General features: G+C 55.6%; 8 protein-coding genes across 8 annotated transcripts; 5 read left to right on the top strand and 3 right to left on the bottom strand.

Moving 5' to 3' along the window:
* Positions 1-147: 147 nt before the first annotated feature.
* On the top strand, positions 148-1257 carry BU26DRAFT_521545 (ankyrin). The gene is made up of 2 exons (XM_033829558.1): positions 148-366; positions 435-1257. Exons 1-2 carry the CDS (start codon positions 165-167, stop codon positions 875-877), a joined length of 645 nt encoding a protein of 214 aa, XP_033681031.1. The 5' UTR covers positions 148-164; the 3' UTR covers positions 878-1257.
* A 271-nt stretch (positions 1258-1528) lies between these two features.
* Positions 1529-2462, bottom strand: BU26DRAFT_532713 (uncharacterized protein; the record flags this gene model as incomplete). Its single annotated transcript, XM_033831118.1, has 2 exons — positions 1529-1979; positions 2077-2462. 2 exons carry the CDS (start codon positions 2460-2462, stop codon positions 1529-1531), a joined length of 837 nt encoding a protein of 278 aa, XP_033681030.1.
* On the top strand, positions 2366-3400 carry BU26DRAFT_60258 (uncharacterized protein). The gene has a single exon (XM_033835365.1). The coding sequence runs from the start codon at positions 2503-2505 to the stop codon at positions 3073-3075; it is 573 nt and encodes a 190-aa protein (XP_033681029.1). The 5' UTR covers positions 2366-2502; the 3' UTR covers positions 3076-3400.
* Positions 3401-4873: 1473 nt separating this feature from the next.
* Positions 4874-7786, top strand: BU26DRAFT_431571 (uncharacterized protein; the record flags this gene model as incomplete). The annotated part of the gene is made up of 2 exons (XM_033823935.1): positions 4874-5793; positions 5929-7786. 2 exons carry the CDS (start codon positions 4874-4876, stop codon positions 7784-7786), a joined length of 2778 nt encoding a protein of 925 aa, XP_033681028.1.
* Positions 7787-9314: 1528 nt separating this feature from the next.
* BU26DRAFT_431825 (ras-related GTP-binding protein-like protein A) lies at positions 9315-10527 on the bottom strand (the record flags this gene model as incomplete). The annotated part of the gene is made up of 3 exons (XM_033823942.1): positions 9315-9648; positions 9706-10254; positions 10328-10527. 3 exons carry the CDS (start codon positions 10525-10527, stop codon positions 9315-9317), a joined length of 1083 nt encoding a protein of 360 aa, XP_033681027.1.
* Positions 10528-11145: 618 nt separating this feature from the next.
* Positions 11146-13637, bottom strand: BU26DRAFT_553008 (DUF1688-domain-containing protein). Its single transcript, XM_033832185.1, has 4 exons — positions 12962-13637; positions 12401-12890; positions 11764-12353; positions 11146-11707 (listed from the first exon to the last, which is right to left on the bottom strand). Exons 1-4 carry the CDS (start codon positions 13277-13279, stop codon positions 11624-11626), a joined length of 1482 nt encoding a protein of 493 aa, XP_033681026.1. The 5' UTR covers positions 13280-13637; the 3' UTR covers positions 11146-11623.
* A 1644-nt stretch (positions 13638-15281) lies between these two features.
* On the top strand, positions 15282-18535 carry BU26DRAFT_488835 (uncharacterized protein). The gene is made up of 2 exons (XM_033825996.1): positions 15282-18122; positions 18177-18535. The coding sequence occupies exons 1-2, from the start codon at positions 15375-15377 to the stop codon at positions 18276-18278; spliced, it is 2850 nt and encodes a 949-aa protein (XP_033681025.1). The 5' UTR covers positions 15282-15374; the 3' UTR covers positions 18279-18535.
* BU26DRAFT_488830 (PQ-loop-domain-containing protein) lies at positions 18536-20336 on the top strand. Its single transcript, XM_033825995.1, has 2 exons — positions 18536-18937; positions 19058-20336. Exons 1-2 carry the CDS (start codon positions 18853-18855, stop codon positions 20089-20091), a joined length of 1119 nt encoding a protein of 372 aa, XP_033681024.1. The 5' UTR covers positions 18536-18852; the 3' UTR covers positions 20092-20336.
* Positions 20337-20620: the final 284 nt, after the last annotated feature.

Genomic DNA, 20620 nt, shown 5'->3' with positions numbered 1-20620 from the left:
ATTGATGGGGAAGGGTGACGAGAACTGGGTCGGTGATGCGTGACGTACGATGGCCGCTGTAAACCTCTTTCGGCTAGTGCGGCCAAACCGCCGACGTAATTCCGTCCCCGCCCCCACCGGAAATTTTCTGGAGAGAACACTGCCGAAGCCAATTCCTAGCCAACATGTCCGGTACCACAGTGGAGGAAGATGCGATCGACGAGATCCTTTACCTATCGCGCGTGAACGAGGTTACTGAACTCGCGGCATACATCTCACAGCTCTCGCAACAGACAAAACACTCAAAGCCCGACTTAGTCGCCGCGGCGGTAGACCCATATTCGAAGAATAGCGCGCTGCACTATGCCGCGGCTAACGGACATATAGGTACTTGTTTTTCCTTTACGGGCAACAAACATTGTTTCGGTGAATTATATGCTGACTGCAGACGGCAGACGTTATCAAGCTCCTGCTCTCCTTCAACACGGACAAGGCTACGACGTCTGCGCCGGGGCTTATCAACGCGGCGAATGATGCGGGAAACACGGCTCTCCATTGGGCAGCGCTGAACGGACACCTCGGATGCGTGAAACTGCTCGTGCAGTCCGGCGCCGACGTTACAATCATCAACAAGGCGGGGCACGACGCGGTGTTTGAGGCGGAGATCAATGACAAGAAAGAGGTAGTGGAGTGGCTACTTGGAGCTGTGGAGGACTTGGAGAAGGGGATAGGTCAGACTGGAGGAAGCTCTGCGGACGGTGACCAGGAGGGTGGTGACGCCATGGAGGAGACGGACAAGAACACCACGTCTAACGGGGCGAGTGCGACTGGCGTTGAGGATCTGAGGAAGGGTATGGAAGGGCTGGAGACTGGAAACGGGACCTCGCAGGGTGGGTGAGCAAGAGAAGGATGGCCGCAATTAAAGATATATTGCTGACAGTCCTTGCGACCTGCGAGGACATGCGCTCTGCCGGAGGCTCAACATGTGAGATATAGTAGCCGGAATACGGGCAGCCATGGCCACGTGGAAGGGGTCATTATCTGGCAAGATCTGCTCTCCCAGGATCGGGGTCCACGACGAAACGCGTCTCCTGCAGCGTCGAGGAAACCGGAAGAACTTCACCCAGAAAGGGTCTGCGGCACAGCTTAAAATGATTACTATCCTACACTGCTCTGCTACATTGTCCAAATGCCGGATAACCTGGTACCGCCGACGGCTTTTGTGAGTGACGGTACTCAGATACAGAATTAAATCGATCATCTCCGGTCGCGTTGCCTGCCTGACGGCACGTCGGAGAATGTACCGATGAACATGCAAACAAAACCAGGCATGATGCCCAAGCACTGTTGTTACATGAATATTGCCCGCGGCTGCTGCCTTCCCCAACGGAGCATATCCCCGCTGCCGGAGGATCAATCAGGCCCTACTTTGTCGCGATACGCGCTAGCAACACTTGAGGCTGCCCACACCTGTTGTTGCATGTCCTCTACGCCCGGCATTAGTCATGGTTTAATTGTCACTCAGTTATCTTTCCTTACCGCCCACGGACTAGTCTCTCAGCCAAGCACGGCGCTTCTCCTCCTTCTTCTCCCGCCGCTTTTCTTTGAAGGCCTTTAGCTCCTTCTTGCTGAGAGTTTTGCCCCGTCGCTCCGCCTTCAGGCTGCGTCCATCATGGCTGTTGGCGGCTGCATCAACGTCGAAGAATGCGGTCATCTGCCGCTTGCTTTTGTTCTCATCGTTATGGTAGTCCGGGTTCATTCCCGCCTGCTGGAAGCGACCGGTGAAGCGGTTGAAGTTGGCGGTGGTGGTGTAGTCTGGATGAGGAGCTGGGAGACCTGCAGCGGCGGCGACGACAGATGCAGCAGCAGCTTCCTCTTCCTCCTCTTGCTTCCGCGCCTCCAGGGCATAGTCTGCGTTCGGATCATAGTCGCCATGTATCGCCGGGTTGTATCCACCAAGCTTGCGCTTAGGCGGAGACGAAGTACCGGGGGCGCCAGAGCTGGTGGTCGGGTCGGTAGTGGAGCTGTTTGCGTATCTGCAGTGGCGAGAGATTAGGATAGGAAGGCAAGGAAGAAAGTGATAAGTTGTTAGCAAACCTGTCGTACGATCCGTAGCTGGTTGCAGAGGTCTCCGGGAGGCGAGGGTTCTCCCACTGAGACTTTCCAGTGAGGCGGTTGTAGAAGAAGTAGGCACCCGCATTGTTGTCCCAGTCGTAGGCCCAGCCGTCATCCTGCGGCGGTGCTTCATCAGGAAGCGGGGGCGCCTCTTCGTCGGGCAAGGGTGGGTCGCTGGCTGATGCCGCAGCCGCGTCTACATCGCTCACGGCAGCGCTGCCCTTGGTTGGCGACGCACTCCTCGTGCGGTTGTCGCTGTCCGTAGCGGCTCCATCTTGCTCGTGTGAAGAGCCGTCCTGGTGAGGTTCCGAGTCGCTGGGGTTGGGGGAGGTGCGCGTCTGCTCCTCGTCGCTGCGGCTAGCGGGCATGGCGCGGACCTAGGATTCTGTAATATAATGGTGTTAGAGGATGGTTGCGATAGCAAGAAAAGGTGGGGTGCGCCGACGGAGATGGCAGGCGGGGGCAGCGCAGTGGGTGGAGGTTGAAGATCAAGGTCAAGTGGGCACGTCGATGTCGCGGGTGGTTAGTCAGCGGGCTTGGCGTTTTGTTCACGTGACAGCTCGCGGGTGGGAGGAACGAACGTATCGCAGAACTCGACGAACGACACCAGGCTGCAGTTCTCACCATCGACTTCGCCTCACGCCTCTCTTCCCGCGCCTCGCCCGTGCATGGCCGTCCATTTCTCTTGCGGGCCGGATTCGCTCGGCCCTCAGCGCAGGCCTGAAGCACAACCCGGACTGCAGCGATGGAGGAGGCCGCTCCCCTCCCATATTCGCCGTGGCGCCTTCAGCACGAGCAGCGACTGCACAGCCGACGCTGAATCGACGTCGTGCAGCATCAACAAGCACTCCTCCAGCAGTCTCGCAGCGGTGGGCGGCGGCGCTCATTTGGCCGGTCGAAGCTGGGACGGTACGCTACGTCGAAGGCAGGCCTCGAAGGACCCGAGACGCGGCGCAGACTGATGTACGGCTGCGTCCTTAGCAGGCCCATTATCCGCTAGCATGCGCATAAAGTGGTAAGCTGCATGTCTGGGAAACCGACTGCAGGGCCTGGGGTGCCGTCGACATGCACGCAAGACCAGACGAGGCGTTGCAGGGGCCGTGGATAAGGATAAGCCCTGGACGAGAGCAGCTCATCGCTCCGCTCAACGGCTGCTGCGAGCGCTCGTCCCGAAGGGCTTGACGCCGCTTTAGGGCCCGCCAACGACCTCGTCACTTCATCACACGGCAACCTCAAGCACCGGCCGTCCCGTTGACTTCTGACAGCGTCGCCTGCAGCAATCTAGGGCCGGCAGCCGCGACGCCTCTCGATCGGCTGCATTGCTGCCGCCGGCCAGCTCTTTTTTCCCCTCGGGCGCAGCGGAGCAGCGCGAGCTGGTCGTCGCGGGCAGCCCGTGCAGCGCTGGACGGAGGGGAGGGGAAGGGGACAGAGGGCCGACAAGCGCAGATGTGCTGAGGACAGGCCACGGCGCAGTCTTTGAGGTGCATCGGGGCACTTTGAAACTCAATCTATGTGAAGCTTATTGGCCGCGCGCGCTCCCCATTGCTCAAGCACCCGACGCCCGGTCTGGAGAATTGCCTGGAGCAATACTCACGGGATTTTGCCGCAATTACATGGACATGTTCGATGCATGCCGTCGCTCCCACGCTGCATGATCGGCACCAGTCAGCAGCGGGATTGCTCGCGGTTGGCCAGCGCGCGAGGGGCCGCTGTTGGCTTGCTGGCGAGATCTGAAGAGCAGGCCTGGCGACGGCCATCCCAACCGCCCACGCGCCCTCCAAGTCCGTATTGCTGCCAGTTGCTGCATCGTCCTGCGTGTGGTGCAGCAGGCCAAACACGCTACGCAGCGGTTGCCCAGCGTGCAGAAGCCCATCTGCCTTTCTGCCACGCTTAACCTGCTCGATATCGCCGCCAATATTGCCCGGTCGGCCTATTCACCCTGCCCCGGACGAGCTCAGCACACCTCGCTCGGCTCTCAAACAGCAAAAGCTCCACGACCATGTCCCTGGCAGTAGTTCATCTCTTCACGCTGGGAAAGTGGCTAGGATAAACCTCTCGTCCTGCCGCAGCCCGCGGCCCTCCCTGAGCTCGCAGCTTCCATTCCCTGTCTCGGGCCAGCTATCGTCTCTGCCGCAGCACGGATTCCCGCCATTCGCCTTTTTTTTCTGATCTTTGCTACCCGGTATTATCAACTTTATTGCTATAATCCCCTGCCGTACCGGTGCCAGCTGGAAGGCTGTCTCCGTTGCGTGCCCAGCCATCTTCTGGGCCCAGAAAAGCCGTCCGCGCCGCGCCTCGCAGCTGTGCCTGTACGTCCCCTCCCGTGCTGCTCTCTAACCCCCCTACATCGCTCCTACATGCCCTGCTGCTTCGGCTGTGGCCCAGGAGCAGCCGGAGGGGTGGACAGTCGTCAGACGTCAGCCCTGCACGGACTGTGAGTTCCGTTGGCTCTTTCTCTGAACCTTGCCGTCTGCAAGACCTCACCGCGGGTATTCCATTACAATACAGACTGCACGCAATCGTGCTTCTGCAGTCCTCTGGCCACCTTACCGACCTTCGCCTGTCTCCATGTGCCCGATTGTCTGACTGCGAGCTGGCGCTGTGCCTGCATGCGTGTCGGGGCTGGGCCGTGCCTGAATCTCTCTAAAGTGCCCTAGTTTATATCTTGTGTTATTCCCTATACCTCGATGTGGGCTGCCGGCCAATGTATCGTGGAAGCCATCCCACCTCAGGCGTCGACCGTCGACCCTCTCCACCTCCCGCTAGCATGCTCGTCGACATGAACCGCCTGCCCAGCATCCCCTCGCGGCCGGCTCCTCCTCCACCATATACCTCTTACAGTCCTTACCAGAGACCTGAAGTTGCACCGTCGCGGCCCGAGATCGTACCCGCCTCCCAACACCACCGTCCCAGGGATTCCGATGGCGGTCAAAATCATGCGCAACAACTACCGAGCCTTCGAACCCTTCTGGAACCAGAATTCCTGGACAACAAGCTGTCCGACCCACCTTCACGAACTGGTGGCGCCCGTTTTGCTCGCGGCAGTTCGGTGCGGTACGGATCCTCAAGCCCAACCTTGAAAAGGCGGCATGATTTCGAAAGTTACAGCCACGAAAATCCCGAAAGTAATGCTATCGCTTCTCGACCACCACCTGTGCATCGTCATGCCCACTACCCCGCCCCCACCGACTCACAGTTGGCAACCTTCTCGACAACAGATTCGACACCCGGCTCGCGCCAGCCGGAGTACTCACGCCATGCAGGACTTGTCCGTCCTGCCCACAATGAAGTTGCTAGCAAGCCTTTTAGAGCACCGTCGACTACATCAGCGATGAGCACATCCTCGGATCCACTCGGGACTCTACCAAGCCAGCCGCCTTACGAAGACCCCATGGATATTGTCAAACCCGTGAGAAGGCGAACAGAAGGCTCATCACGCGCCCCAGTTCGAGCATCGCGTTGTGTAGGACAGCGTGAGATCCCCGGTGAAGGTTTATGCTACATCTATGAGGATGGGACATATTGCCGTGCTGTTATCGACGGCGAACGAGTGAATCCGTCTTGGGGTATCACAAAGGCCGGGAAACCAAGGAAGCGGCTTGCTCAAGCTTGTCTTACTTGCCGCGAGAAGAAGATTAAGTGCGAGCCTGGATACCCCAAGTGCCATCAATGCGCCAAATCTCAGAGGGCGTGTAGAGGGTGAGTAGAAGTTCTGTACAACACGACTTTTCTTTTGAACGGTACTTCGACTTATATGCATTAAATTAAGCCCATTTCAAATCGCTGACAATGCGGCCACTGTTACTCACATGACAAATACTAACTGGGAAATAGAGGCCTCAATCAACCAAGCATGAGCAATGCTTCGGGCGAAACATCACCATCATCGTCTTCAGGGTTATTTAAGAACCCGTCGGCAGAACTTGTAAGCCCAGTGGCTGGCCCCGAAAAACCAAAGGCTCTCGAAGAGCTGCGCGAATCCCCTCGAACAGTTGAAGCTTGGAATGCTGGATCTCCATTCAAGCCTCGCAACTTTCGACCCAACTCCGTCGCTACCTCACGAGACATGTCTGTACATTCGTTGGATTCGGACTGGAGCGGCTCAGTGAATAACCAGGACCCGGATGACCCCAGACGTGGATCGCTCCAGGACCAGCTGGCCCTCCAATGGGAGCAGGATCCCTTTGAAACGGACGCCAGGCTGACAATGCACCTTCTGGACCTTTACTTTCTCCACGCGGGCCGGGCCACCTATGGAATGTTCCCTCGGCGGCCTTTCCTGACATGGGTGGAAACCAACCGCGAAAAGAGCCAGGACCACCTCATGCTTCTGTACTCTGTGCTGGCAATGGGCTCTGTCTTCTCGGCCGATCCCGATAAGCGTAACATCGGGAAGCGCTTCGCAGCCGTTGCAGCCTATGGCACCGAGAAACGCTTCGGAAAGTTCACCCTGCAATTGTGCCAGAGCCGCCTAATGCTGGCTCTGTACAACTTCGCTCGGGGAAAGTCACAGGAAGCTTGGGACTTCTGTGGAGCAGGTTTGCGTGCTCTCAGTGCTCTCAAACTCAATACTGAGGAAGGAGTGAGAGAACTGCCGGATACCGCCGCCGATCTGGACTATGGATTCGACCGCCGGACCCTGGAAGAATGCTGCCGTCGCACCTTCTGGTCCGGATTCTTGATGGATGTAAGTTCAACCGCGTTTACGGCGACCACCACCCTTGACCTAATGCTCCAACAGCGCTACAATGGATTCTGTGGTGGAACCCTCTGTGTTATTAATATCGAAGACACTTTCCTTCACCTTCCTTGCCAAGAGAACTTGTATGAAGCTTCAAGCCCCTGCGATACCCCCTTCTTCGACTTCGATATCCTGAGCCGTCAAGCGACCCCAGGCCCTCCTCTCGGACATATGGCATATTTGACTCTAATTTCGGCAATCTGGGGCGACGTGTTGACCTTTACCAGCCGCGCCGTTCATCGACCAGAGGCCGGCTACGAACGACATTACGAAACATTCTACGAGAAGACTTACGAAAGACTGGATGCATGGCACGCCATGTTGCCGGCCAACCTCCGGAACACGCCGCAGAACCTCGATAATAGCATTGTCGAGGGGTTTGCGGGCACCTTCATCTCTCTCCATGCTCTCTACCATACCACCGTCATCCGGCTGAACCGCCATGCTCGCGTCCGTGCGTTACCGCTTGAGAAGATCGGTCGCAACATCGATCATGCTTTCCGAAATGCCTCGCATTTCGTGTCGATGATGCATTCACTGGCTGCCGCGAACCGCCAAGGACGACTCCCACCTAATGCCTCGGCCGATTTCCTGTTCTCCACACCGTTTCCTGGATACGCCCTAATGCTCTCCGTCGATGTGCTCTCTTCTGCCGGTACTGTTTCTATGTTGCCAAACCTTATTGAGACGCTAGGGACGACGCTTTCCTGCCTTGATGAGCTGGCCAACTTCTGGGCGTCGGCCCGTGCCCAACAGAAGGCGGTGTCGATCCGCGTTCAGCAGCTTACCGACCTTGCGGTCCAGGAGGAACAGGGCGTCAGGAATGGTACCTACGGGCAATTCTGGAAGCTTCCGGATAGCTTGGAGATTGCGTTTGGTAACGAAGACGTGGTGTACAAAGCGAACGAGCAGGTGCTATTCGAGGTCGTCGGCGGGCTTACTAGCCGCTAAGCTACCAGCTACTACTCCATTGGGCAATATCAACCTCTCGACTAGCCAATAAGTCTTCACATACGTACCTGCAACAAAGCACCACCTGATGCCACCGGACCGTGCGGAATACCCGCTTTGGCCGCATTCTGGAATAAACTCCGACACCTTGCGGTGGCATGACCTCCCATGTCCCATCTGGACGGCATAAAATGGCCACCACATTCTAGCGTCCTTGTGCTACCCACCACTCCAGATCTCAGCCACTTGTAATGTCCGTCACAACATCTACTCGCCCTATCTTAGCACTTTTAGTGGAGCACCACTCGTACGGCACAGCGCCGGCCATTCACATTTCGGTCCTCAAAACGCTTCTCCTACAGGTGGCTTTTGTCTAATGTTAATACTGTATTTGTACTTTCTGTTTTGGAAATGCACGCCCGCCTTCAGCATAATGTAGGTGGGAATGGGATGGGAAAGGAAAGGAACTGGATCGGAATCGATTGGGTGATGGAACCTCACACTTTTACGGCTCTTTCCTGTCTACCACTATTTTTCGGCTTTTGTTCCGGAGCATCTAAGGGAAGTGTATGTACGATATGGTCAAAATTCCGGCCTTTTCCATCATCAAAAAGGGATATAGCGAGGTGTTCCATTGGGGACTGGATTTTCTGAGGGTTTATTCTTACAATCGAAGTTATGTCTTTTGCGGCTCCCATCATCATCATTATTATCTTCTCGCCCATCCATCCAGCGGTGTAGTGAGTGGTGAGGGAGGACTTCATGCCCTGATGCCAAGACCGAAAGTATTTGAGTGCCAAGACGATAACATCTGGTGCGCCTTCGATGTAGTTTCGCTCCTGAGACACTTTCGAAGTGGTACTGTTTCACCCGGCAGATGGAAGCTTTTCCAACGGCCTAGCAGCATTGTCTAGAAGGCTTCGAGAGAGGTTCGAGATCCCTTCGCGACGTGCTCCAGCAACATGCTAGAACGCTAGGCCACCCGTCCTCAGCTGCGGACCGCCCCGAGCGACACACTAGTAGCCGATCAGATCAGCACCGCAGCTGCGCAGGTCAGAATAAAGTGTGGACCGCCTCCCGCTCCTGTCTGACAGGCGTGTATGATCGACGGCGCATAGTCAAAGCTTCGGAAACAATGCCGTGTTGTTGAGTAACCTTTTTCTCCGGAGGACCGGGCGCTATATGTGCATACCTAATGCCATGAGAGTGATATGTGGGGGGTGGTATAGGGGAATGGGATATGCAATATGCTAAGCAACCGCTCCAACGCCGTGCTGTGACTGCCAACGCCAACGCCAACCAATATGGGTATCTTGAAGATGCTCCTGAAATGTCGCCAACCGTACACTTTTGCTGCTTCGGCTCTCCGTGTCGCCCCGATATGCATGGGGGGTGGGCGAGTGCCTTGATGCTCATTTCCTCTCTTTCCTGTCGAGGGTCTCCAGGACCTGCTTTCCACATGCCAACTTGCCCCTCCAAAGCCTGTTGGAGCCCTCCAGGGCCGGTGCTGCACACGCCTGTGCGCCACCTACCCGTCAAACCCGCCGGGGTGCGCCGGCTCCTTCCCTTTACCCTTGCTCGAGTCTTCTTGCTCTTTCGTCTCCCACCGCTCGCTCTCCGCGGAATGCGCGAACGCCTGCTGGATGCCTGGCCGAGGCTTGCTCGCGATATCCAGCTCAGCGAACTTTGGTCTGACTAACAGTATGTTTACGCGGGCAGCGTTGAAGACTTGCTCCGAGGGCGGGATTGAGGCAGCGAGGTTGGTGTTTTCGGTGAGACGCGTGATGAAGAACATGAAGCGGCCGGTTTTGATCTGCATTTCGGCGAAGTTTGCGCTGCCGGCGGGGATACCGGTGTGTTTACTACGATAACAGTGTTAGCCGGGTCCGAACCACGGATGCTAGGATGTAGGGACGTACGCCATAGACTGCTTGTGCGTCTTGAGGATGCTCGAGATGCGCTCGAACCGATCAGTAAACGGGTTGTTCGTCTCCAGTCCTCTCGTAACGTGCGTGACCATCAAGCACGTCGTCCTCTCGTATAGTATCAGCTCCCGCGCATCAATAACCTCCGCCAGCTGCTGCAGCAGCCCCTCAATACTCCGCGCATTCGGGATCAAGAAGTAAATAATCTGCGTCCAGGCCTTATACAAACTCTGATCCCAGATGCTCGTCGGAAAGAACTCAACGCTATCCCTGAAGCCCTCGCTCGCGGTGCGTATATACTCTGTGCGCTCTTCGAAGAGCTGGACGCGTAATCGGGCTTGCACGAGGTCCATTTTGTGGATCAGCACGAAGACTTTGGCGGTGGGCGAGCACTCTTCCAGCGCGCGGATGATGTTGCTGTAGGAGATGACGTCGGCTTGGAATTCGCGCGATTCGATGTCGAAGACGAAGATGAGGACGGCGACGCTGCCGAAGACGTGGGCGCGCTGGTGGGTGAGGTAGTTCTCGACGAAGCCGTCTTGTCTGCACGGGGTGTCAACATGGCTCCTGCCCTTCTCGCCCCTTCCTCTTTCGAGGGCGCTGGTGGAGACCTTACCCTCCGCAATCCCACAAGTTCAGCATCAAATTCCCCATGAACTTGATGTTGCTGTGCTCGACATCGATGGTCGCGCCGAGCCGCCGCACATCTTTCGCAACGTAATTGCTGAAGACGATGGACCGCATCGACGACTTGCCCGCTCCGCTCTTCCCCATGAGCAGCACCTTCCGCTGCTTCTGTCTCTTCCCCGTATTCATCTTGTCCTCTGTCGCCCTCTTTCCAATCGTTATTTCCCTCCTTCAAATCCGTCGCCCCAAGATTGCAAAATTGGAATCGTGGCTGGTCGGGAGGGGACGGCGGGCCGAGAGGTGAGATCTTGGTTCAGATCTGAACCGACGTGTGTCGTGCGATCGATTCCAGCGTTTGCGGCAGCCGCGACGTGCGAGCAGAGGGAGGAGTGACGTTAGCGCGCACGTGAGAGAGCGCACTGGTCGCGGAAGGTGCGCGCACTTCCCCGAGATCCTATCGCTCGGCAGAACCCACGTCGTGCAGGGCTCCACCAGGCCCAGCGACCCCTGAAAACTTCTCATGTCCCCCACCCATGGCATGGGCTGGCAAACGGCCTTGCAGGCCGATTGATAACACTGATTAGATTTGTGTCATCGTGTTACTGTTCTTTGGACGCGACCCATGGGATTTATCATGCCATTTCGTTTGAACGCTACTTGCTCCTAGCGATGATTGGGAGAGGAACTCCGGCCGGAGTTCATGACTGCTCATAGGCCACCCTGAAGACCTTTGCAAAACTATTCCCAATACGGTCTTCATGAGCATATGTCACCCTGAAGGCCCTCGCGAGACTGAGATACGTCAAGGCTACCCATCAAGTCCACAGGTCAATTGACGACAGTCGTCTCCATTGATATGATTAAGCTTTGTGCCCGGAAAGTGTCAGCTTCAATTATTTGACTACTTCCAATGTGAATCCCTAGATGGCTCCGTCTCCAATCCACCTATCCGTATACAGTATAACCAAAAGCTTGGAAGCCTTATCGAACGCTATTCCAGAATATGAAGGGACATAGGAAAAGGGTTCCGTCTCGCGCTTACGCAAGGTAGATCAATAGTAGATCAATAGATCGGTTGGCCGGATAAAGGCAGGAAAAGAGGCACCAAAAAGTATAAACACGAAAGAGGATACCCCAAGCGACCGTGTAAACCGTAGATCATAAACGTCTCGCATACGCGACGCAGGCGAAGAAGGGTAGTAACCGTTGAGGCGTGGAGGTGAGTCACGCACACATTCGTAAGGTTCGAAGGCAGGGCAGAACAAGAAAGAAGATCAAGGGTATCTTAGAAAACAGTTCCGTCGGACAGGATCATGATGGGCGGTTCTTTCGTGTTCGGTCGCGACACTTCTGCGATTTCTCGGCCACCCTGTGTGTAATGTTAGATGGTGGAATCCTTTTTCATTGAGGAGAAGAAACACTTGCCTTCCAGCTGCCTGCCTCAAGCATCTGGGCTAGACTCAGTTTATCTCGCCCGCTCAATCCCAGCAGGGTATTGACCTCGGCCAAGAGCTCATCGAGGAATCCCACTGTGACCGCGCGCCACTCAACAATAACGTCGTCATCGGCCGTAAAGAGCGGGACAACTTCCATATTCGGTTGGCCCTTGACCTGGGCGTTCCGTTGATACTGTGCGAGCCCTCGCTTGGCGTCCTCCGGCTTCAGGGTCAACAAGCCGGTATCAACAAAAAGACCACCGTTACGATATTCCGGAAGGCCCGTCAGGAGATCCGCTCCGGCAAAATGGACGTGGAGTAGTTTGGTCATGGGTACCATCAACGAGTAGGTTAACCATTGGGTAAGCTTATGGAAGGGAACGATATTTTCCCAAGGATGTGTAGGATGCGATGGCATAACCGAGCAAGGCCAGGCATCGCCGATGGGGATTCCGTCGATTTGTGTGCGTGTTGATGGCCAGATAGGGGCCAGACTGTCCATGAGAACGTTCCAGAGGGTGGGTAATGGGATGATTGGGATAGACGAGGCTTGCGTCGAGGGATGTGAGAGCAGGTAGTCTGGGGATATTAGCTCGGGGGCCAATCCGAATGCTGCAATGACATACCAAGCATGTTTCCTGGTCGGGCTTCTAGTCCGAAAACTTCCTGGTTCTGCAATGCGTCTCCCAGTCTCATCAACAGTCCAGCGCGGCCCTGCAGACCATCAATGGGGTTGTCGTCGGTGACTTGAAGACCCCGGGCCAGTGTCTTGATGTCCAGCTTCTTTAACCCAGCGCTGTCAACCTGGCAGGGCTCATTCGGGTCGCTGCTGAAGAGACCGGCCTTGAACATTTCCAAACTGGCAACCGCCAGACCCTCGCTGCGCCGATAGATTCTGCCCGACTCTTTGCTACGGTACTGCCACTTGGTGCCCGCGCCGGCGTCGAGGAGGACGGAGACGAGGAAGAGGTCGATTAAACGGCGCGTCCGCTCTTGGTTGTCGACAGTCGATGGCCACGATGCCATAAGCTGGTCGATTCGCGGCCGCCCGCCGACATCGAAGTGTTGCCATCTGCCGTGCGGAGGTATAGAGGCGTAGTCGGGCGCATAATCTCGCTGCCGGAGAAGTCAGCGGTATATTCCACATACCAAAACAACAGACATGTTGCTGATTTGGGGGCTCTCACCTTGATGATGGACACTACATAAGCCGCCGTGTCCTGAAACTTGGACATGTCAACAGTGAAGTGCTTCAACTGGTTCTTCTTGGCCTTTTCGAGGACCAGTCTCGAACGCTCCCTGACAGCGTAGATGCTTCGAAGGTAACCGGCCGGGTCCAAGGCTGGATCTGGGGCCTTGGGGAGAGGCACGTCTGGGAAGCTCATCGGAGACTTTCCGTTGGCCGTGGAAGGTACCGGAGATTTTAGGGAGCCGTTGCTCATATTGGGTTGGCTCCCACTTGGTGAGATGGCGGGTTTGGAGCTCTTGCGACTGAAGATACCCATCTCGACTTTGAGGGCGAACAAGTATGGTGGAAGGAAGCTGCAACACAAACGGGCTACACACTGCCTTCAATGTGAGGTAGCAGGTGGGAGTGTCGACCTCGGAGAGAGGCGAACGAAACAAAGGACGCACGGCGATCGAGTGGTGAACGCGGACTGCGAGCTGGTCTGAGCGGTTAGTGTGGCCGGCTACCTCCGCTGGGATCCCCTGCCAAAGGTTCCGGGGAACGTTCCAATTGACGAGCAAAGGGCAGCGTGTGCGCAGTTGAGCAGGTGAAGGTAAAGAAGCCGGTGCAGCTCAGGAGAGCGCAGAGGGAGGGGGCACGGCGCGATGGATGCCAGTCGGCGCGCCGCCCGGGAGATGTTTTGGGCGGGAAAGGATTGATTTCGGGCCACTGCCGCTACCGACGACGCGCACCCTTGCGCGCGAGAACGGTTAGCCTGATGTATGGATTTGTCTGCCGTGGGTTCCACTGGGGTTTGAGCGGGCTGCGAATAGACATTGTTTGGGAACCTTTTGATGTATGGTCTGAGCAGCAGCCCCGACACCTTGTCCTACCGGACCCTATCCTCAATCACTATCGACACTCAATCTCTGCCCGAGTCATTATAACGCGGTATTGAATGAGGCGGTTGGCTCTGCAGGTGTCTTGTTGCGCACGGGGTGCAGCCTTGCACGATTCACATGCCGTGCGTCTGCCTCCAGCTAGGTGCGTGTTCTGACTCTGTTGTTGCAGCTGTCGTTCTCGAAAACAGTTCGGGGCTTCGGGTAAACTTCCTCTTCCTCTCCCTAAACTTAAATTCGCAACGCTACACTCCAGCGCCCCGCTTCTATGTGCCGTCTCTGCTTGCGTACCTAATCTAGAGTCCTTTGGGCCATCCCAAGGTTGATGAGCTGGCGGTGCCAGGCGTTTTTAGGGTGCTGGACTGTCCATCGAAATGAAAGCTCCTCACCAGTTCCATGCGGCGTAAAAGCCACCGATCGTTCGTTTACTGCTTTTGGTCCTCGCTGACCGAAGCAGGCCTCCACCGTTTCGAAGGATTCGCGGGCCCAGAGCGTTATCCACGGAGTTGGGTTTCGGGTTGGCCATTGCGGTCAAGCCCCTATTGCACCTTGCGAATGCGAGCTTGGCCTTCCTCAAGGCACCGGGCTCCGGCAATCAAGCCTTCGGATTCACTGGTGTCAAACGCCGACCGCTTAGAGGATGAACTTCGAGATGGCTCACGCATCAAGGTTCTGTCGATAATACCGCAGGCGAGCGTCGAGTAATGTGGCGGCCGCACGAGTCATCGACGTGCAACCACACCGACCCGGTGCACTGTCTCCCAACGCCGCTTGAGAAAAGGGAAGCCATGTCTGGGTCGGGAGTGTCCGTCGTGAGCGGCCGTGCTCTTGCGCCATCAATGATCCAAGCAGCACATCTAGCTCACTGACCACTGTTTAACTTGACCGATTTCGAGTGTGTACACAATAGGGTCCAAACTATCAGCCTCATTTCTATGTGTGAAAGTCAGGAAGAGTCAGGAAACCGACGAGGGAAGGCGAATGGGCCACTCAGTTAGTTACCCCTTAGAAAGGAGAAGTGGCAGCTGGATGTCGACGTTGAACAGAGTGGTCATCAAGGATGGAAAAGAATACTGATCCGGGTTACCACGCGATGATACTCTGGTCGGCAGCATGCGAGAAAATGATGGGAGAGGATTGCAGAGGGAGTACTCAATCCTCCATCTATAGGTTTCTTCGAAGCCGACGGAATGTGCCCTACGATACCGTCGCAGACTACTATGCTGCCTCAATTATCTACGTATATAGGTGTTACTCTAACGAAGTAACCTTGGCTTCACTCTTCTTATCCATCGACAAGAGAAAGGGAGGTTTCGCTTCCACCCCGGCAGGAAAAGTGTCGCGAATGGTACGTCACGTGCGGGTTGCAAGATTGTGGCTAGGTGTGGCGCAACGCTCATGCGCCACTACCTCAAACGAGCGAGCACGCGCTGCAGAAGTCTGGCATTTGCGCAAGGTCTCCCACAACGCCCACAGTTATGATATAACGTACGATCCCAGCGTCCCCAAGACACGCTTTCCAACCATCTTAAAATGGACGATCTTGCTGGCCTTGACTGGTCCGCGCCGCCTAAGCAGTCCTCGAATACACCGCCGGCCTTCGCTCCTCTCCGACAGAGCCCCACTCCTCAACTCTCCGGTCGCTCTACCCCCCTCTCTGCGCAGCAATCGGGAGGCAATAGAGTCTTCAAAGCGCCTTCTAAACCGGCGACACCCGCCAATGACAGCTTCGCCGGCCTCGTCTCGTTGAACAGCGCCAAATCCGCGTCGAACAATCTCTCGCTCCAAGAGAGGCAGAAGCAATTACAAGAAGAGAAACTGCGGCAAGAGGCGGAACGAAGGAAGCAATATGATGCGCATTTTGGCGTTACAGACTCGAAGGTGTGGGATAACCTTGGGAGTGGAAAGAGCACGCCTGACCCGGCGTCGTCTGGTCTACAACGGCCCGTCGCAAATGCTCCCGGAATGTCAAGTCTCTCTAAGACAATTAACAAGCCTTTTGCTGGCCTAGATACTCATTCCAAGCGCCCCGTACAGTCTCCGCCCGTCGAAGACGACATCCTCGCAGCCTTCAATTCTAGCGCGCCCGTCGACGCGTCCAGCCATTTCCCTCCTCCTTCGGTCAATAGCGGTCGTAGTACCCCAGCGTATAGTACACAAGCCTCCCGAGGCCATACGCCACTCCCGCAATCGTCCAACAATACTTTTGTGGACGACGATGATGATCTTTTTGGTCTCAATAAACTGGCTCAGAAGCCCGCAGCCATTTCCCAGCCTGCGCCCGCTCCAGCTGATGGGGACGACGATATTCTCGGCTTGCTAGGAAAGCCCGTATCTGAATTTCAGAAACGACCGGAAGTGAGACCTATGGTTGATCAGCCACCGCCCGAAATCGAACGTCAACCCTCTCCTAATACCCTCAATACTCATGATCAAGCCGTTGCGGAACTGGTGGATATGGGCTTTCCGGTAGACAAATCCGCAATTGCCCTTGCCACTACGGAGTCCGGCGTGGATGTTCAAGCTGCGGTCGGATGGCTGTTGAACCAGGCGCACGCCGAAGCGAAGCAAAAAAAACAGGAGGACAGCCAGGAGAGGCCTCGGCGAAGCCCGGATGAATTTGGCGAGCGTCCTCGCCGAAGCGGTAGTAGGCCGGGTGGAAGGGATTCGAGCACAGGAGGAGCCAAGCCCGTGTGGATGCGTGCTGAAGACGGCCGAAGTCGTTCCGGGCAACGCAGACCGGAGGGTCACACGCAGGAAAAGGATGTCTCGCAGTATGCATCCGAGATAGGCAGTAATTTCTTGAAATCTGCAAACTCCTTGTGGAAGACTGGCCAAAAGAAGATGCAGAAAGCTGTATCGGAGCTCCAGCAGGACAGCGATCCGAGCGTACCAAAGTGGATGCGAAATACACACGGCGCAGGTGATGAGGGACGTACTCAGTCAAGCAAATCACGGATGAATAGGCCTCCAGATGTCACTGATGAAGCCATGATGTTGGCGGGTGGCCGGCCTAACAAACCTCCGCGTCCAAGCCACGTCCGCCAGGAACCCGACCCGCTACCGTTGCGACAAAGGCGAGAGCAGGAGGGAATGCGTAACAGGCCTCCCAATCGCACGTCATCACAATCTCCTTCGCATCGGCAACCGCCTCCAAGTATAGACAAACGGCCCGCTACGAAGCTGACCCGCCAGGACGTCGAAGAACAAAGCGCTCAAGCTTATATCAGCCCTGCGCGACGGAAGAAAACTACACCCCAACCAGTCTTGTTCTCCGAGCAGCCCGCCTCCTCTCCATCTACGTCGCGTCAGCCAACACCGGCGCAGTCAAACAACCCTTTCTTACGGGCAACACCACCAGCAGCTACTACCAAAACAACCCCAAAGACAAGAAGCCCGGCAGTCACCCCTCCGCCACCGAAACCGCAGGCACCCCCTCGTCAGATACCTCCTGCATCATCTTCAGCTCTCAACTCCTCTGCGTCTTACCGACAAAAAGGATCAGAAGCTTTCAAGCGTGGTGACTATACGGCTGCACATGCCGCATACTCTTCCGCACTAAGCCCTCTTCCTCAAACACACCCAGTGACCATTATTGTGCTATGCAATCGTGCAGTCACAAATATCAAGGTCGGCGATCCGAAGGCTGCGGTTTCCGATGCGGATGCTGCGCTTACTATAATAGGAGCGTCAAAGGGAGAGGGCGAAAAGATTGTTCTGGGTGGTACAGAGGGTGAAAAAGATATGAAGGATTTCTATGGCAGAGCACTCATGCGGAAAGCCGAAGCCCTGGAGCACATGGAGAAATGGGCTGATGCCGGTAAAGTCTGGAGAGAAGCGGTTGAGGCGGGTGTTGGCGGGTCAATAAGTATCCAGGGACGAACTCGATGCGAAAAGGCTGTCAGTGGTAATCAGGCTGCTGCCCCCGCAGCGGCAAAACGGCCTCCTCCACGAAAACCTGCAACGCCAAAGCCATCCGCTCTTTCAGAGCTCGGCAGTGGGCCCGCAGCAGAATCTGAAGCAGTTAAGAAGCTGAAGGCTGCGAATGCGGCCGCAGAGAAAGCGGATGATGAGAAGTTCGCCCTGGCTGACCATGTGGATGCGAAGCTCGTGGCCTGGAAGGGTGCAAAAGCTGACAATCTGCGGGCGCTTCTTGGATCACTCGATAAGGTGTTGTGGCCAGAGGCGGGGTGGAATAAGGTCAACATGGGAGACTTGGTCATGCCCAATAAGGTCAAGATCGTATACATGAAGGCCATTGCGAAAGTACATCCTGACAAGGTAAACATTCCTTTACGCTCTCTATGATAGGGCGGCTAGCTGATAGCGGGACAGATCTCTCAGACAGCCACGACCGAGCAACGCATGATCAGTGCTGCAGTCTTCGCTACTTTGAATGAAGCCTGGGACAAGTTCAAGAACGAGAATGGGTTGTAGCCGCTGGAATGGACGGATTGCCATTAGTGTAGCATTTGGATCGTCAGCGTTTCTTAGCGAGTATAGATTTGCATGATATGAGTTATGAGGGAAGATGTACAGCTGATGGTGAAGCTGTGAAATGAACCACACCGTGCGGCTAGATGCGGTTAGCCCTTCGGTACCTGCAGGCTGATCCTGGCAATTTCCCCCGGATCTTGGCATTACCCAATTTTTCAGCCTCTGCGTCGACCTCGGGATGATTCACACCATCTGGCAAACTTACGACTTTTATCTCATGATCTAGAATATCCATACGTACGGCGGCCCATTTGTTTCCTTTTCGGGCTATCACATACTACGCTGGACTAGTATCTCCACTTCGACAGTTTAATTCCCCCGCGCGCCTGCGGCGGCTTTTCACGGGCTTCTTCCGCTTCACGGCTTTCAACGCTTTCGCCTCTCGCGTTTCCATCGGCTTCACCATTCCTTCCTTTGGGAGATTTCTCCTCTGCTCGAATTGCCAGACTTTTACTCAGTTAGAGGGAAGTGGGAGCAAGAGCAGCGGACACCACATTCGCATACGTCATTAGAAATGTTTCCTCCGTCCCAGGGATTGCGTCTGGATATCGACGCAGTCAGTCAGATATGCGGCTCTGTTTCGATTGCATGTTGGATAGGTACGTTTTAGTTTCTCAGAGCTGTACAGCTTAGCGTTCGTCACGGCGTTGGGTCTGGGTCCCTGCCCCAAGGCTTGCAACGTAGTCTAGAGAAGGCTGTTTGACTGATTCGTCCCTCAGTGGTCTTTTCGCCCCAAATCATTGAAAACTGGAGAAGGAGCTCAGCGGACGGCCTTTCGGTGGTTTTCATCACGATATGGCTGCTCGGAGACTTCTTCAACATATTTGGAGCAGTGCTCCAGGGCGTTTTGCCTACAATGATTATATTGGCTGTTTACTATACCCTGGCGGATATAGTATTGCTCGCCCAATGCTTCTGGTATAAGGGGTTTACTCTTGTCGACAAGATCGAGACGTCAGAGGATGAGAATGAAGGGGAGAGCTCAGCAACGGAACAGTCACCACTGCTCTCGGATGCTGCTAGGCGCCATCATAACGGGAGTCCGTCCAATAGCCATGGAAATGGGTACCACACTCCTCCGCGCATAGGAGATCTGGACAGAAGGCATTCCAGTCATTCTGTACACTCGTTCAGAGAACGCTTTCTCTCCATCGACGGGACCCATCTTTCTCCAGCCATGCCGATGCACCACGAGCCGGATCCCATGGATCAGAGGAATAAGCCGCGGCCGCCACCGAGGCCTCAGACCACCCTCCAAACGGTTCTCTTCAATCTCGGCACCGTGATTCTCGTGTGCGCCTCCGGCGTCTTTGGTTGGTGGCTCAGCGTCACCCGCGCCGGTCCTTCCCCACCCTCTGATTCCGTCCCAGAAATGCTGCAATTCAACGTCTGGGGTCAGATATTCGGCTACATCTGCGCCGCGCTGTATCTGGGCTCCCGCGTCCCGCAGCTACTGCTCAACTACCGCCGCAAGTCGACCGAGGGCATCTCCATGCTGTTCTTCTTGTTCGCATGCATTGGCAACCTTACCTACGTTCTCAGCATCGTCGCGTATAAGCCAATATGCAAGATACCCGGTAGGTGCGAGAAGGGAGAATCAGGGGCGATTTATGGGAGGTATATCGCGGTGAATTTTAGTTGGTTATTGGGTAGCTTCGGGACGTTGGTGCTGGACGCGTGTGTATTCGTGCAGTACTTCATGTACAGGACGGAAGATGAGAGCGATGAGGAGGAAGAGGTGGAGGCGCAGTAAGTTTGGGGCGAAGATTCCTGTGTAAATAGAGATCTAGTCCGCGCCGATCAGAACTCTTGTATACAAGCATGGGGCGGCGACTATCGTGTTCTGCGATGCATTCTTGGCGAATTGCAAAAGTTTTGCATCTGTGTATGAATAAACGGAGATTGAAAGAGATCGAATCACCGTGGATGCCCGACGGGGCTTGGTGACCAGAGTTCTGTGATAGGCGAGTATAGAGGTCCATACTTTAATCTTCGCTTCGGTAGCACAGCCATGGTGACTTTTCGTATTGGATGGCTATATTAGTTCCTCCTTCAAGAAAGCACCAAAGCGCTCCTATCGCGTTGTTATGCTCTAAGCTACCTAGGTAGGTAGTAGCCCGTTAGTACACCCCAACTACCAACCCCGGAGCACCCTCCATCTACTTTCCTTCCCTCTCATTCCAAAGGCGAGCAAGGCGTGCCGAACCCCAATCATAGGCCTGAAAACCAGGCCTGAATACGAAATATGCTATGTAAGGAACCCGCGCTTCGCTCCGTCTCAC

This window comes from Trematosphaeria pertusa, assembly GCF_010094035.1.
Source record: "Trematosphaeria pertusa strain CBS 122368 unplaced genomic scaffold BU26scaffold_11, whole genome shotgun sequence".
NCBI lineage: Eukaryota > Fungi > Ascomycota > Dothideomycetes > Pleosporales > Trematosphaeriaceae > Trematosphaeria > Trematosphaeria pertusa.
The sequence above is the reverse complement of the archived record's forward strand: the minus strand, read 5'-3'. Positions and strand labels throughout refer to the sequence as shown.